General features: G+C 43.4%; 1 protein-coding gene across 5 annotated transcripts in view; it reads right to left on the bottom strand.

The window, feature by feature from the left end:
• Window positions 1–15,258, bottom strand: part of LOC111267451 (uncharacterized) — a 140,547-nt gene that overhangs the window by 48,440 nt on the left and 76,849 nt on the right. For 4 of the 5 annotated variants that reach the window (XM_086971330.1, XM_086971331.1, XM_086971329.1 and 1 more), the window contains one exon: window positions 1,683–1,812. In XM_086971330.1, coding sequence (XP_086827456.1) covers window positions 1,683–1,812 — 130 coding nt within the window. Of the gene's footprint in view, window positions 1–1,682; window positions 1,813–5,513; window positions 5,583–5,929; window positions 7,157–15,258 lie in introns of those variants that run through there. The other variant, XM_086971333.1, reaches the window with a different exon arrangement.

Below are 15,258 nucleotides of genomic sequence, written 5' to 3' on the forward strand. Positions count from 1 at the left end.
GATAGATAGATAGATAGATAGATAGATAGATAGATAGATAGATAGATAGATAGATAGATACATAGATAGATAGATAGATAGATAATAGATAGATAGATAGATAGATACATAGATAGATAGATACATAGATAGATAGATAGATAATAGATAGATAGATAATAGATAGATAGATACATAGATAGATAGATACATAGATAGATAGATAGATACATAGATAGATAGATAGATAGATAGATAGATACATAGATAGATAGATAGATAGTTAGAACCAAAATAATACAAATGAGAGTAACAGCAGTAAAGACGCGAGGTCGAACTAAGGGAAGCAGCATCAAAACGTAACCAGTTTTCACCCACATATCAGTGGCTGGCCAAGTGGCTAGCCTGAAGGCAATCCATATTAGATCAACAACATATGCATATGTACACATGCTATTATATCGGCTTTGCCCTATAAAAAGCGGTGGAATCGCAAAGAAGTCCCTGGCACTTGTTACAATTTCAGGACTTCTACTGCTGCCGCAGGCAGAATTCGAATCTCAGACCACATTGGTGCTAAGTACAACATCAACGGTCTGGGGAAGACAAACGATTTGTGCATAATATTAGGAAATCAGACACAAGGCCTATATAGTCGTTCGGCTTTGCTAAGCAACCAAGTTAGATTAGATTATATATCCAGCTGGGTAAAAGCGAGCTGACGAATGTACGGGAGATGAGCCGCGGGAGCAGATCTTGTGGCCCCGATGAATCTCTCTTTTGCATGTTGAATGGCTCGATCGTCGTGGCTGGTGCTGCCTCTGCTCTTGTTAGCATCATTACAAACAGAAAGCCACGGGATGGTGGTGTTCATTGATGTTTATCGAGGCTAAAAGAGCCCTACGCCCTGAGGGACACCGCCCTTGCCGGCCGTCAAGGTCTTTCGAATAAGTGGAATTGTATCGTGCTTCGGACAGCGTTTGATTTTTTGTCCTCGCTAGAATTAGCACTAACGTTAGCATTGCCGTGGGTCAAAGCAGTAATGATGCTTCTACGATTAGCCTGTGTCCGATGAGAAAATGCTGATGACAAAGGCAGAAGTCAGCCGCAGCACATGTGCAGAATTTTGTAAGGCAGCTTCGGGGCCAAGTAGGTCACGCCCGCTAAACTCATCTTTACTTCGAATAGGCGTCCTTACCGATGCCTGTACATTTATCTGCTCATACACGGAAACAACAGACGCTTGCAATCGACTAACAATTAAGAAAGGAGCTAAACCGACTTACCACAGACACGCTCAGGTGCCGACATGTTAAGTAGGTCTTTTAAGGAGTAGCTCGCGGAAAAGTTACCGACAAAAGAAGATGCATGTCGATGACACACGCGGCATAAAGATAAATTCAAACGGGTCTAGCACTAACTTGTTATAGATCATTGCAGTGGTGGAAATGCAGCTAGCAATTCGACATGTTAAACGATGCTACAAGAATCGAAGGACTGTATCAGTTAGCAAATGGACTTCGTATTGTATGAAAATGATTGCCAGTTGATTTGTAGCTTTTATAGTAATAACAATAATTTAAACGGGGGATATGTCGATTAAGACCCAGTCTGAATCAGCATATTCGATCGTTCTTTTGCTTGTTCAATTCAATATCGTGTTATTACTAGAAAACGCAAGGTCTAAGTAGGAACACAGGTACCATTGCAGGAAGAGTTGTTCTCGATTGTGCCGAGGTGGTTCCCGAGGACGCGTTTGATGTTGTGGCGGTTGGTCCATGCGCGCCGGCGGTCGGGGTGGGTCAGCTCGCCGCCGGGGCTTCTCTGCACCATCTGTAAATAAGTGTGCACATTTATAGCATTATCGTGTGCTACATAGCATGCGTTTTTGTCCTACTTGAGGCAGAAACGTGCACAGACCATAGTTCACTATAGTTTTTTCTTTCTCTCACTGCTGGCTGGCCTTACGTTGCATGGTCTGGCGTAATACGAACTCAGGACAGGCGATATTATAGGTGGGCTTACGGGGTATCTTGGAGACTATAAGTTATCGTCTGATTGTTTCTTTTAAAAAAAATATTTCTGAATTCTGTGTAATAAGCTTCTGCATATGCCAAGCTCGATTAGTGACCGGCAATTTTCTAATAACGTCTGCTGTTGAAATGCCTTGGCCGTATCGTCACCGCTGTTACAACCGCCGGCCGCCTCAAGCTTAAGCATACTAACACGTTTTGGGCCATTTTCTTCTAGGGCACTTTACCAAAATACAAACAAATGTTGTTATTACTATACAGTGACGGTAATACATAATTGTAATGACCCACTAATCAGGCGTGGTTGTGGTGTGTCAAAAGGCTCTACTGCACACGAAACACACAAACACGGTACCTGAGAAAAAAAAAACCTTTACTCGGCCTCTGTCATCGCCAAATGTATAGACATACACACTCAAAAACGGTACAGCCATCCCACCGCGTTCACACTGAAACGCGCTGAAAGACATTTCCTTGGTTTTTCGCTGTGTCACAGGAAGAATCAGGTTTAACCATCGTGTCGGGAAGCGCTGCAGCGGGATCAGGTCGCGTCATGTCATTGTATTAAATAAAATGCTTCATGCCCGTGACAACAACAATACTAATAATTCGGCTACGCTGAGAATAGCTGCTTCGAAAGAGCAACAATGACAATACGACAGGCTCACGTGTAGGGAAAAACAATCCGAGAATCTAGCTAAACACATACCATAAGCATACGTTGTAATGAAAATCATACCCAAAAAGAAAAAAAAACAACTATTTAATATGCTACTCATTAGATTATACGAAATAGAGGCAGAAAAAGAAAGTCGGCCGTCAAACGCGACGTACGCCGCCACCGACCCGGCGTGACATAAGGAGCATCATGGGTTAACCCAAAATAGTCCGTTAATTTTCGCAGGATGTTTTGTCGCTCGCCGCCGCAGCGCTATATATGTATGTTTGTTTGATAAGCTGTTCGCCATCGCTATTGTAAGTTATTTGAGATATTTTTGTTTTGGCTTTATTCAACTTTGCAAGGTGGCGGTAGCAGTGTCACTTCTTGCGTTTTTCCCAGCGCGTCCGCCGCCAGCAAAAGTTGGGGTTTGTTACGCTGAACAACAAAAACAAATGAAGAAAATCGCAATTTGTTCATGGTACGGATGGTGGTCAGCAGCGCGTCTCCCCGCGACGACCGTTTCGTCCGATACATACAAATAAAGGGCGGCGCATGATCGTGTTTGCGACTGTGGAAACGATGGTAATAGTAATAGTGAAGCCGTGCTTGTTCTGGCGAGACGATTTCGGAGCGGTATCTTAGAATAAGTGGCTAAAGTCGTAGTTGTAGTGTGTCATACGTCGCCGGTCTGGACGTAATTTCTTGTGCTAGCCAATTCGGCTGTAAATAAAGTCACTGCTACTGTTGCTGTTTTATTTTTAGTTATAGCCAGGAAACGATTTGAGCACGATGATTATCTTCAGTCTGAATATAGCACGGGTGCTGGTAAACGCAGCAGAATATGCGGTATATAAAGGCTATACAATCGAAGAAGGCAAAACTCAAGGTACGACTTCGTATCTACTAGTAATCGACGTCGTGAATGTTTCCTGGACTACTTCCGAACGCAAGTTGCTGCTCGCTTGTTCTAGCAGACGATGTTTATCTAAAGGCGCCTCTACTTGTGAGCAATTAACTGTATGATTTCAGCTGATCCGTAGCTTCGTTGGACGACCTTAGATTCTTATACAGAGGCTAGTTACGTATTCCAACATAGGACTTCTCCGTTAGTCACTCCCCACCCCCCCCGTTTCCGAACAACATCTGTTACCGCTGAAAACTTTTCAATAGAGGATTTCATAGTTAAACACGAAATCGTACGTGACAATCATTCCGACGCCGACAATGGAGTTCCCGAAGATTTCCTCATAGATGCGTTTAGGCTTGGTAAACATCAGCCGCACTTCACTGGTATCACGATGATCGCTGGTTTTTAAAGCTGCTCCCGTCGGTGGTTGTTGGCCTGGTAGCCAGATAGTGTGGTATAGCCGTATCTACTTGTCCTCTCGTAACGCAGCAAGCGACTCAAGACATCCAAGTGTCCCCTCTGTCTTTTACAGCTTCCTGCGTCCACCGAGCTTTATCTGAATTATTTTGCATCAATGGACGTCTACTTTGATCGTATATGCTACGCCCATAACATACACGTACACACACATATGTGCATGTATGGGATGAATAAGTGGTTTTTTACTATATGTTCTGCCGTTGCCATGTGCTATTTTCGCTTCATTCGTATCATATTGTAGCCGGCCCGGGCTCATCGTTTGTTCACAAATATAACCAGAACAAACAAAAATCAAGCAGTGACACGACAACGACGCACCGTGAGAAGCTTCGGCAAATCGAAGACCCTAATAACTAGCTATACTGTACGTTCTCAGCCGACGATATAACGACGAAAACTTACTCAAGCCGTATAAAGGCTTATTCGAACGAATCATCACCCCAGCGCACTCTAACACCCGCAATAGCCTCAGAGGCGGAATAGCAGTGATGACAACTGCGGAAGCGACAGCAGCAATAAGAGACGTCTAATAGTAAAGTTCTCTTCAGTATATAAGAGGAAAACTGTCGATATTCGTCAATTTTTTCTTTTTCTTTGTTTCTACCGTCCCTTTGTGGCTCTTTCAGAGCCGATTCTTTATGACGTCTATAATGTTTTGTGGCATTCATCGCAATCGACGCTACCCGCGGCCGCTGATGTACGCACTGTATCGTGCCTTACATATATGCTGAGTGATCTGGAGTGGCTTTGCAAATGCACGTACGTATACATCAGTATTATGTGCTTCCTCGTATATCCCCTGTGCTCCTATCGGTAGATCTGTATGTGCCTAGATATGCCTGCTGTTATGAGTGTCAAGATTGCGCATTGTAAAAAGGGCGTCTTACGTGGTCTATAGAATGTTTTTTTGCTGCTGCTGCTGCTGCTGCTGCTGTTGTCATGGCGTTGAGATACGCCCTGAGTCGCTCATAGATTGGGGCGAACGCCCCGGTAAAAGGTGGAGCCACAACCTCAGCGGGGTCCACTCGGCCGTTCTACGGCAGCCTACGGAGGATTGCGGTTTGTACTTAGTGCATGGTGGCTCAAACAGTGTTTTCGGTGATCGTTCCAATCGTGGAGATTGTTACTGTAGCTGCCGGGGACCAGGTCGTGGTGGATCGAAGACCCCACACGACGTTATACGAGTCATCGGCGTACTACGCCGTAAAAGCAAGCAAGAGGCTCAGCCGTACAGGGTAATTCTGCCATATCAACGAGCATACTTATACGCACACGGTTTTAAATGTACACGAAAGTTTTTAAATGGACTTTTACGTTCTGTGTGTGATGTGTGTTGAAAAGAAAAAAACACAGAAGTTAAAAAAAAAAAGGTACTCGCGCACGGTTTCTACGAATCGTATACTGTGAGAAAATTGTGTAAGATGTGATAGCGACCGCCGGGTCAGCTACGCACTGTCAAAAGTTGCTGTTAGTCCCGTTCCGGTCACAGAACGAAGTCTTCACAACGAAGTCGATGAGACACCTGCAAGTGAGCGTATACATCTATTCGCAAAAAATGACGGCTCGTATTGGCAAAAGCAGATAGCGAAAACACAGGATAGGAGTAGGATAGGAGCCTGTCCATGCCCTTGTTAATTATATATATATATATATTGCGTACAAATTTGGAAAATGCTTGGCCGGCTGTTTTCGTACCGGGCATGCGTTTATCGGCTACTCTTCGTACCAGACGACAAAATTTAATTTTGTGTGTAGCATATCTAAGTAAAATTTTGAGTAGTTTAAGCCTCTCAATATCGCTCGACAGGCGGTCACTGTTAAAAAAAATGATTTGAAAATGATGTAACGAAATATTGTAAAACTGATTACCTAGTGGTTTAGTTCCAGAATGGAAGCCATGATTGAAACGGATGGTGGCCACATTGAATAGGTATGACTGTCACGAAGTGCATGTTTGGCACATACGGGAGGTTTCACTGAAGTATTTATTTTTATTTAGATACAATTTAGAAAACGAGGCATGTACGAGTCGTGCCGCCCCGTATAAATTGAGTCGTTTGTTTTTTTTACTTGATGGCTTTAAAGTGATATATCCCAGGTAGTACGAGTCATGCCGGATCGACGTTGAGCCTTCACTCGTACTTACGATAGAACGCCTTGAAAGTGAGTGAAAAAAAAATTGCTATAATTTACAATCTTATTACAATAAAGGTACAAATACTGTCTGAGCCTATAAAAAAAGCATTTTGACGTTTATGGTCCGGATGCCTTATCAGAAAAAATGACCTAAAGCTGGTTCTATGGCTTTTCGTTTGTAAATTTCGATATGAAGGATACTCCGATCAGTTACGAAAAAAGTTATTGAGTAAAACCGATACGACCATGATATAGTTAAGATACTAAACACTAAACAATTGAAAGAAACTGGCTACAAAAAAAGCTTTGATATTTTGGCGCCATATGAATTGACGCAAAAAAAATCCACTCGATCGTAAATTCGTCTGCGAAACCCTATAGAAACGTGTTGAAATCAAGCCAGTTCTAAAGCGACTAGTGTAAAGCGGATTACATGCGACAAACATGTGCAAACTAAAAAAATGTGCTATCTCTGTTAAACGAAAGAATGATTTTGGTGGTATTATAAAATTATCGTACATTATAATACGAACTATAGCATAGCTGACGGTGTATATAAAATCAACTTCTTTATTATAGATTATTTTAGAACTTACACGGAAGCATCCCTCCTTCGATGGAACATGGATGATAGTCTGTATTTAGCCTAGCCTAGCTACTGGACTACCCAGAAACAACCTGACAAATTCTCTTCGATTGAGGCATAAAGTGCCTATGACATGGGATTCGTTGAAAGCTGAATAAACACGTCAATAAAAAAAGACCATCACGTCGACATGCCGACGCCATCTTGCTCTCGACGGTTATGCTACACTGGGCTTCCGTTACTGCTATATGGCCATCATTTTACCATCTCTAGAAGTGACGCCTCTCTGTAAACGCCACTTTGTTCCCGCATGTTCCCACCATCGCTGCGACCATCAACCTCTGCGTGAATGCTTGCTTTGCATAGTGTCGTCGGTTCGGTTCAGTCGAAATGCTCTGCGTGTTGATCAACTGGCGTTTGCTAACACCCGTCTTCAACGTTTGCCCAATGAGGAAGAGTGTTTGAATCTTGCACGTTTCAACCACGATCCAATAGTCCTTGACAGTTGTGGTTCAGTAATGGCGCATCGCTAGCGGGCTAGTCCTATAGTGCCTACTTGCTTCAATAATTTCACGATTTCCTACCAGCCTGCCAGGCATTAAGTCAATGAATCAAACAACAGCCAAAGAAACTCTCATCCCGCCATTTTTCAAATGTTCTGTTCCGGTTGTGACGTTCATTGTCCAGGTAAACGTTGTTCGTACCGTTTCGCTGTCCGCAAGACTGCCTAGCGGTCGTAAACAACGACAACGACGCAATGAATGGTAGTAGAATCGGCACGAACCTACATGTGTAAAACGTTATGTATTGGACGTTGGACTACCCTACGATGGAACCTGCCGTCACTGGTGATCGCTTGAGTCCTTTGCAGCTTCTGTCGTTAATGTTGTGTGATTAGGACGCACTGCTAAGATAAACTTTTCTAGGTTTAGCCAAGTGCCAACCAACTGTACACCCATCACCGATCACTGTCGATGGTTATGAAGTTTTGATGCTGGTAATATGGCTGGAAATCAAGGCGGGGCAGTGGACTCTGTTCGAATGCAACGTATCTGTCGTGTGTAGAAGGAAAAATGATTAAATCTCTATTACTAATATTACTCGAACACCAACAACTTGTAATCAGAGATCAATAACAGATCAGGCAGTTAGGTCGTGCCGTTCGACGCGGCTTTTGGCCGCGGACGTCATCAAGCCATTGCCGCTATTTAGCATTGGTATCATCAATAGGTAGTATTGAACGAACGTGAAGCAACAATTGAAACTGAGTGTTCACCGACGCATGTGTTCTCATCTGTGCTGACAGATGTCGGCGCCTAATATCACTGAAGATTATAACAACTGCATGATCATTATTTCGCTGGTACCTGCTGCAACCAGCAGGACGCCCCGATTCCGTCATTCATGACCATTGTTCCCGTTGTTGATTCATTCCCAAATCCACTGTCTGCCCCTTCCTATAACTACACTTCTCGCATTATCTGACCATCGTAACTGGGGTGGGAAGGGGGGGGGGGGGTAAGAAGCCCGCTCGAAGGAGTCACGACACGCTGCGTTGCAATGGACTAACGAGGAAACTGGAAAAGGATTAGCGGGAATAGACCAAATTCTGGAAAGATACCGAATACTTGACTGTGTATTGAGGAGATCTGTGATATAAGTTATGGTTGACGTGTAAGCAACTTTTACATAGTGCATAACATCTCTATGCTACAACATGATATGGCATCAATAAGTTCAATTTTTTAGCGCGTTTGTTGTCTATATAAGTACATACTATAATATAGCATCGAACATAGAATGAGCGCACTTGTTACCAACCACCAGGTGAGAGCAGACTCCGAGTGACATGTGGAGTCATTCATTATTGATTCCTTATGGTAACAATCATCTGATCAGGATGCGTATCCCAATCGAAACGATTGATACTGTTCGTGCACTCTCTCAACTACTAACACTGCTGTCAGGTGCCCCATTAGATGGCTAATTTTTAGCTCAAAATCAGGCGTGTTCACGCGCGGATTCTTATCACTAGGTGCCCTCAAGTTTAGCAAGCGGCCACGCATCCACTACGTCATCACGAGGGGCTAAACGCTATTGGAATCAACCCAATATAGGCCCCAGAAGTAACTTGAACCAGTACCCTGTTCCGACTTATCGTTGAAGTGACCATAAAAGCACGTTTTTAGTGAAATCAATAACAATAACAACTGAATTAACGAAAAAGTTCCAGTCACTGTACATCGGACCCTAGCTATTAGGCATTCGATATATATTGCATAGATGCAATCCTGCGTTACGTGGAACTAGAATGTATCCGAGCAGTGTTTGATAGTCTGCTGGCAATTTCTTCTTATTTAAATTTTTCGTGCTATGATCCGATATCGGATTGCCGATCCACATATCGCCGATGTGGATTCGCTCGATAGAGACTGTCACTCATTTAAACATATGCGCATATATATATATCTCTGATATCACGATAGGTCCGTTTGGATACGTACTGCGTTTTAGCCACTGTAGTATATAAGCTATTACAATCCCTTAATCGTTGCCGCTGAACCTCACACGCTTAGCTCAAGCGCCCTTTGCAGTTAAACGAACGAAAATCAGTCGAAGGGGGAACCCCCGAGGTGATCTTATTCTTTGTAAGTAACTCACGGATTTATCTTGTTACTTACGCCAATCTCGTCGATACTTAACAATGCATCAAATTGTCTAGTGTTACTGCTGGCGTTTTAATATTTTAAGGCATTTTTTATATCTATCAACTGTCCTGTCCCTGCTGCAGTTGGCACCTTGACAGCATATAAAATTAAGGTAAGAACGGCAGTCGTGGCAGCACCCGTATGACGTGAAACCGTTGTAATGATAGCAGTGTTAATGTTCAACGGTGAACCTCGATTGGTGAAGAGAAACAAATGTCTTTATTAGATTGGGTAGCAATTAGATGGCGACCTAAAGAATCAACAATGTTGACGCCAACAATAGGGTGAGAATTCGCCATGTAGCAAGCAAGGCCCTATTGAACAACAATAGTAATTGTATATACTCAAATGGGAAAGTCTACTTGACTATACGATCGCTGTTACAAGCAACACTGGCTCGCCATGCTACCACACATCGATGCGTGACCTGTTACTCAAAGATATAAACGTTTGCCATTTCGCTTACGTTTATGCCCCATATAAATGACATCGTTTTCATATCAAGGTGTTATATTGCTGTTTGTATTTGTTACGTAATAATAACAGAGTACGTGGCCACTTGTTTATACGTATACGCATCTGTGTGTGTCTGCACTGTCGAAAAGCAAAGTAAGATACCGTTACTCAATACAGCCACCAGATGCCAGCGAAAACTTGGGAACTGCCGTCGGAAACGGGTCACATGAATCACAACGCCGAACGTATATACTTGCAATAACGTCACGCAACTGGGCAGTGGTACCATATTTTGTCAGTGATTCCTTCCGTCGGTTCGGCCGAACGATCGGCTTTCGGCATAATTAATTGCACTGAAGCATTTTTTTTCTTTGAAGGTGATATCGTAGACTTCAGTGAAAAAAAGAATTACTCATACGCATTTTGTGAAGGCTCGCACTCATCTGTTCCCCTTAGGGAAGGCGCACTGTATTTTAACGTACGCTTATTTAGGACGTTTGTTTTATGCTAAACTCTCCTCATGTTGTCTTAATCGAATGAAAAGGGAAGGGAAAATTTGTTTTATCGTTAATTTCCTTCATTCATATTTTCTCTATATGTAGCTAGGTTCACTTTTTTTGAATAGAGTTTTGCCTCGAGTATACGTAACTCATTATAATCCGCTCAGACAGCGCGTGAAAGTATCAATATAAGTTATTGGATGTATCCGTTTCACGCATAGCCACAACAAAGTTATTTCCTGTGTTAAGTGCGGCTAGCAAATCGGGTCACCGGTCGGTAAACGTATAACAGTTATAATGATTATTATTTTTAAGCCTATACCACGTTGCTAATTAGCGAGATCACTACCATGTCTATATCGATTTCAAGGTCTGTCCCCGTATCCACCACAATGATCGTCTGCTACTTCGTCATCATCTTTTTCGGAGTACGTTTGCCCTCGCTTATAACCAAAACAACATATAGTCTGAGCGGAATTTCGAAGTTTCCGTAAGCAATGTGTGCGATCAACGAGTAGCATTCGTTGATCACACACATTGCCTACACACATCGTTGATGGTACCATAGCCAAAGTGGCGGTTCCACGGAACCTATCGGAGCAAGATCTTAAAGGGAACGGCACCGAAGAAACAACGGACACACACGGTAGCGACCCAATAGAGTCTCGGAAGTATTCAGCCGACAGATGAATGTGAAATCGGCACTTCCCGCCGAATTGCTACGCGACAAATTGCCATTAGAAGCACAACGGGCTGGGTAAGGCTACCTAACAGGAACCCTGGGGAGGCGCACATGGGGCGGCCATCAGATGCCTTCATAGCCACTAGTGGCACTTGCTGGTTTTTCTTAGGCTCGTTTCTGGCATTTTGTGCATCGATGACCATGATTAAGAAAAAAATCTGGCAATCTTGGGGAACAGAGATGATCAGTTAGATACCCGTCAGCCAGCGGACCGGCCTTAACGGGAAATAGCGAGCCGCTGTCGAACCTCAGTTGGTCTCCCATCATTATTTTTACCCATATATCTTGTAATAGATGTATCAAGAAGTCGAATTTATTTTCTCCTCATCTGGTGACGTACGTTTATCGAGGAAAAGCTTGTAAATTATGTTCAGCTTGCCTTCGATACTGTTTCTGCTCATCAATCAAGCTGCGTTCTTTCGATGTTGACTGGCCATGCAGTTGTGATTTTGGTGTCATTGATGAGAAGGTTCTCACCGCTTCAGGAGGAGATGACTTCCCTCCTTTCGGATTAGGTGACAGAAATAAATCATGTGGGCTATCGGTCAGTCCCAGAGGCCTGGAACAATTACCACAATATTACCGGTGGGTCAATAGATTCCCCGGTAGATCGTTATGATGAAGAAGTCTAATATTGTCTACAGCGTAAGTAGTAGTTAGTAAAGCCTAGCGCAGGGTGTATCAGACTTTTAGTTGCTTTTAGCTCTTTAGCATCTGCTTTTCAACTGTTTTTTTGTGTTCAGACAAACTGTACATTTATAGATACTGCGAACATTAGTGTTAATATAAAACTTCTTCGCAGTCTCCTTATGACGCTTTTGAAGCTTAGGGACTTTCAGTTGATGGAAAAATTCGTTCGTGGCTAGTCAAGGAAAGCTTCCAGCAAAGAGAAGGGTCTAATGGTAACAGACAAGCAGGGCAATTTTATTGGATTGCCGGATCCCAGAAGCACGAAAACGGAAAAAATCCAACAGAGCAGACGTAGTCGAAGTCTCAGAAGCTGATCGTCCGAAGGTGATGTTGGCCTTCCCGCTGTTTACCGTCGAGGCGGATACGTCATGTCGACGTAGCATGAAAATCGTAACAATGTCAAAGCTTATTAGATGATCATGGCGAGCTTCTTAAACGAACAGTCACAGTGACCCCTAACGAAAAAAATCTACATTGCACAGAAACTAACGCAGGTCACCCCAAAAACTCATAGGTGTACAATAGAGCCGGTTACTGTTATTTCAATGAATTTGGAGCATTTACGTTCATGTATTTGCTTGATACGTATTTATTGGCTATGCTGTGCATTCTACCCAGTGTAAAAGGTGAAGGTCACATTAATGGATTTAAGGTTTATCCTGTTCAACGTATAAAAAGGTTCTGCTAATCCAACAAGTGTTATCAATAATAGTTCAAACATTTGTTTGCGTTACTATATATATATATATATATATATATATATATTCGAAGTTGATTAGAACTTCAGGAAAAACGCGTAACCGACCCCGCGTGATAAAATGAAACCGTGACACATGATAACGAAGTAAGTATGTCCTCGTTAATATACGCGTATATATGGGGACTTAATATATGTATTTAACTAGGCAATTTTTTTAAGTATGCGTTCTGATTTATATTAGAACATCGTTAATAGATGCTTCGCTGTCACAGATTTTGATACAGGCCGGAATGGGGGGCTCATTGTACCTCCCAGACATCTACTGGTGTCCATATAATGGACATTTTCTTCAAGGCATATCAACCTACTCTTCCTTGAGCACGCCGCCTTTCCTGAACGATTCGCAAGTTCTCCCACATTTGTCGACTGATCCTCGAACGGTACCTATATTGGCTGGTTAACCTAACAATCCTATTCTATTCGAATCGCTATTTTAGCGACAAGCGCTTCCCTCTGCACTATCTCTTTTACCCACGACAGCCCTTCGCTGCCGCGTATCGTCGGCGACGTTTCATACCGGACATACAAATTCATACCGCACTGAGTAAAGGCGGCATCTCTTAACAGATCGGCTCACGTTTGGCTCTACGGACAGAGGGATTCAGTGACAAATAGTTATTCTGTATGTATATGCAATCCAACCTTGTCTTATCCTTCGGTGTGATACAGCCCTTATCCGTGCGATTCATATTTGCAGGCATAATGGACACCATTGTACCAGAATCTTAAGGGCGAACAGTATTGGCTTATAAGTGTTCGCGAACGTTGCGTCCCAGTATGTTGTTGGATACAGTATATCTTCAATAATTGTTTCCCTCCGTGTTAACTGCTTATATATATATGTACGTATATATACTGGAACACGACGCATATAGTAATGAATATTCTTGCCGTATATTATATTTCAATATAGCAGGGGTCATCGCACATAACTGACATTAGTTCAGCGAGCTTAAGGCACAGTCGCTTGCGTTTTAGGCGGCGACAGGCACGAATCAATCGGCTATATTCAACCGTAAACTATTTTCCCACTACGATTGCCTTCTCATGGGTGGCTCCCACCCGCTTTTCTTGTTGTCAGTATCCTCTTTACAATGCCTGATGTCCTTCAAATGTGAGGTTTGCACTTTCGGTCAGTCCACCCGACTGCGGGTAAGGAGCGCTGTATGAAAGGGTACTCATTTTATTATTTCCCTCGGGCGCGTATATGATTTTAGCGAGGAGTACGAAACCTTGATAAAACTTATCCTTTTTTTTTTTTTCGTCCTTTGTCTCGTTTTCGTGTTGCCGTTTTTAACAGAATTCTAATTCTGCGACGCGTTGCCTGTTGGCTGCAATGGTGTTTTCGTTGCTATCGTTGTCAAAGGACACAACTTAATTCGGCGTGGTCCTTCCCTTACGTTTCATGTAACAGTCCGACAAACCAATCCTGGTAGCGGTAAATGGCGTCTTTGTAATCATTTTTTTTGTCTGCCGTTGGTTTTCGTCGTCCTCGAGTGAGCGCTCGTTTGCCGCTTAGTCTTGTCTACGACAACAGTTCCAGCGAGGTTTAACGTGCCGTTTGTATCTATACGTGTCCCGCTTGCCGGCATCATAACAGTCGCAACACTGCAAATATTAGATGGCGACGTTAACCCTCTTGTCCTCTCGCTCCTTATGAATTTCTATCTTTTATCTCTCTTTTTCTGAATGTGATGCCTATGTGCGTTCGTGTGCTTCATGAGAACCTGTTTTTTCGTGCTTTTCGCCTGTCGCTTACCCACTGCATAACGTTCTTACTGTAACCTCGTAATTTTTGAAAAATGTCCCGCGCACCCGCGCGTTGAACTGCATCGTGCTCTATTCTCTGACTATAACCCGCTTGTTTCCTCTACATCCTCATAAGGTTGACTGGCGTGTTCGTGCTGGAGAAGCCAACCTCTTTGTGTCTTTACCCAGAAAAAAAAACGTTATCCCAATTATCTCCACGGCGTTCACTCGGCGAGTATGCCTTAAGAGGTACCCCGTTTGCTTGCGGGTGATAGAACTGCACACGGTTATACACGACACTGGACCGCCGCGCGGCGCTGACTCAATCGAATCGTCTCTATTACTTTACCCCACCCCACAGATATATATATATATATATATATAAGTGCTTATCGTCGCATCCGCCATTGTCACACGCGTAGTCGCAAGCCGATATTGCGGACGTAAAAACGTCCGCAACTGTGTATAGAAGAGGCGTCGACGGGCAAACTCTTCCAGCTGGATCAAGCTCAGCTTCTCTGCCGATTGGCGCAGTGAAGAGCGTGTCGCCTTTGGTCTTTAGGGCTTTGTTTCTCTTTGGATACTTCCACTCTCATTAGTCTGACCGCTGCTGCTGGTGTTGGTTTTCTTTGCGGCCGAATAGGAGTTCTGCCGGTCAGTAAACCGACCGGCTAAGGGCCGACAACTAGTATTACAATCGAGCCGCCGGCCGCCAAAAGCCTCCATCTATCCCTCAGGATGGCGCGCAGTTACGTCTATTATTGCTACAACCTGTGTTGCCGTTTAATCAGCAGGATCATCAGAATCACGGCCGTCATTCGAGTCCCCTTTCGGCAAAACAACTATTACTACACAGCCCGCCTACTACAAT

The sequence above is a fragment of the Varroa jacobsoni genome, unplaced genomic scaffold (genome assembly GCF_002532875.2).
Source record: "Varroa jacobsoni isolate VJ856 unplaced genomic scaffold, vjacob_1.0 scaffold_1191, whole genome shotgun sequence".
In the NCBI taxonomy this organism is placed as follows: Eukaryota; Metazoa; Arthropoda; class Arachnida; order Mesostigmata; family Varroidae; genus Varroa; species Varroa jacobsoni.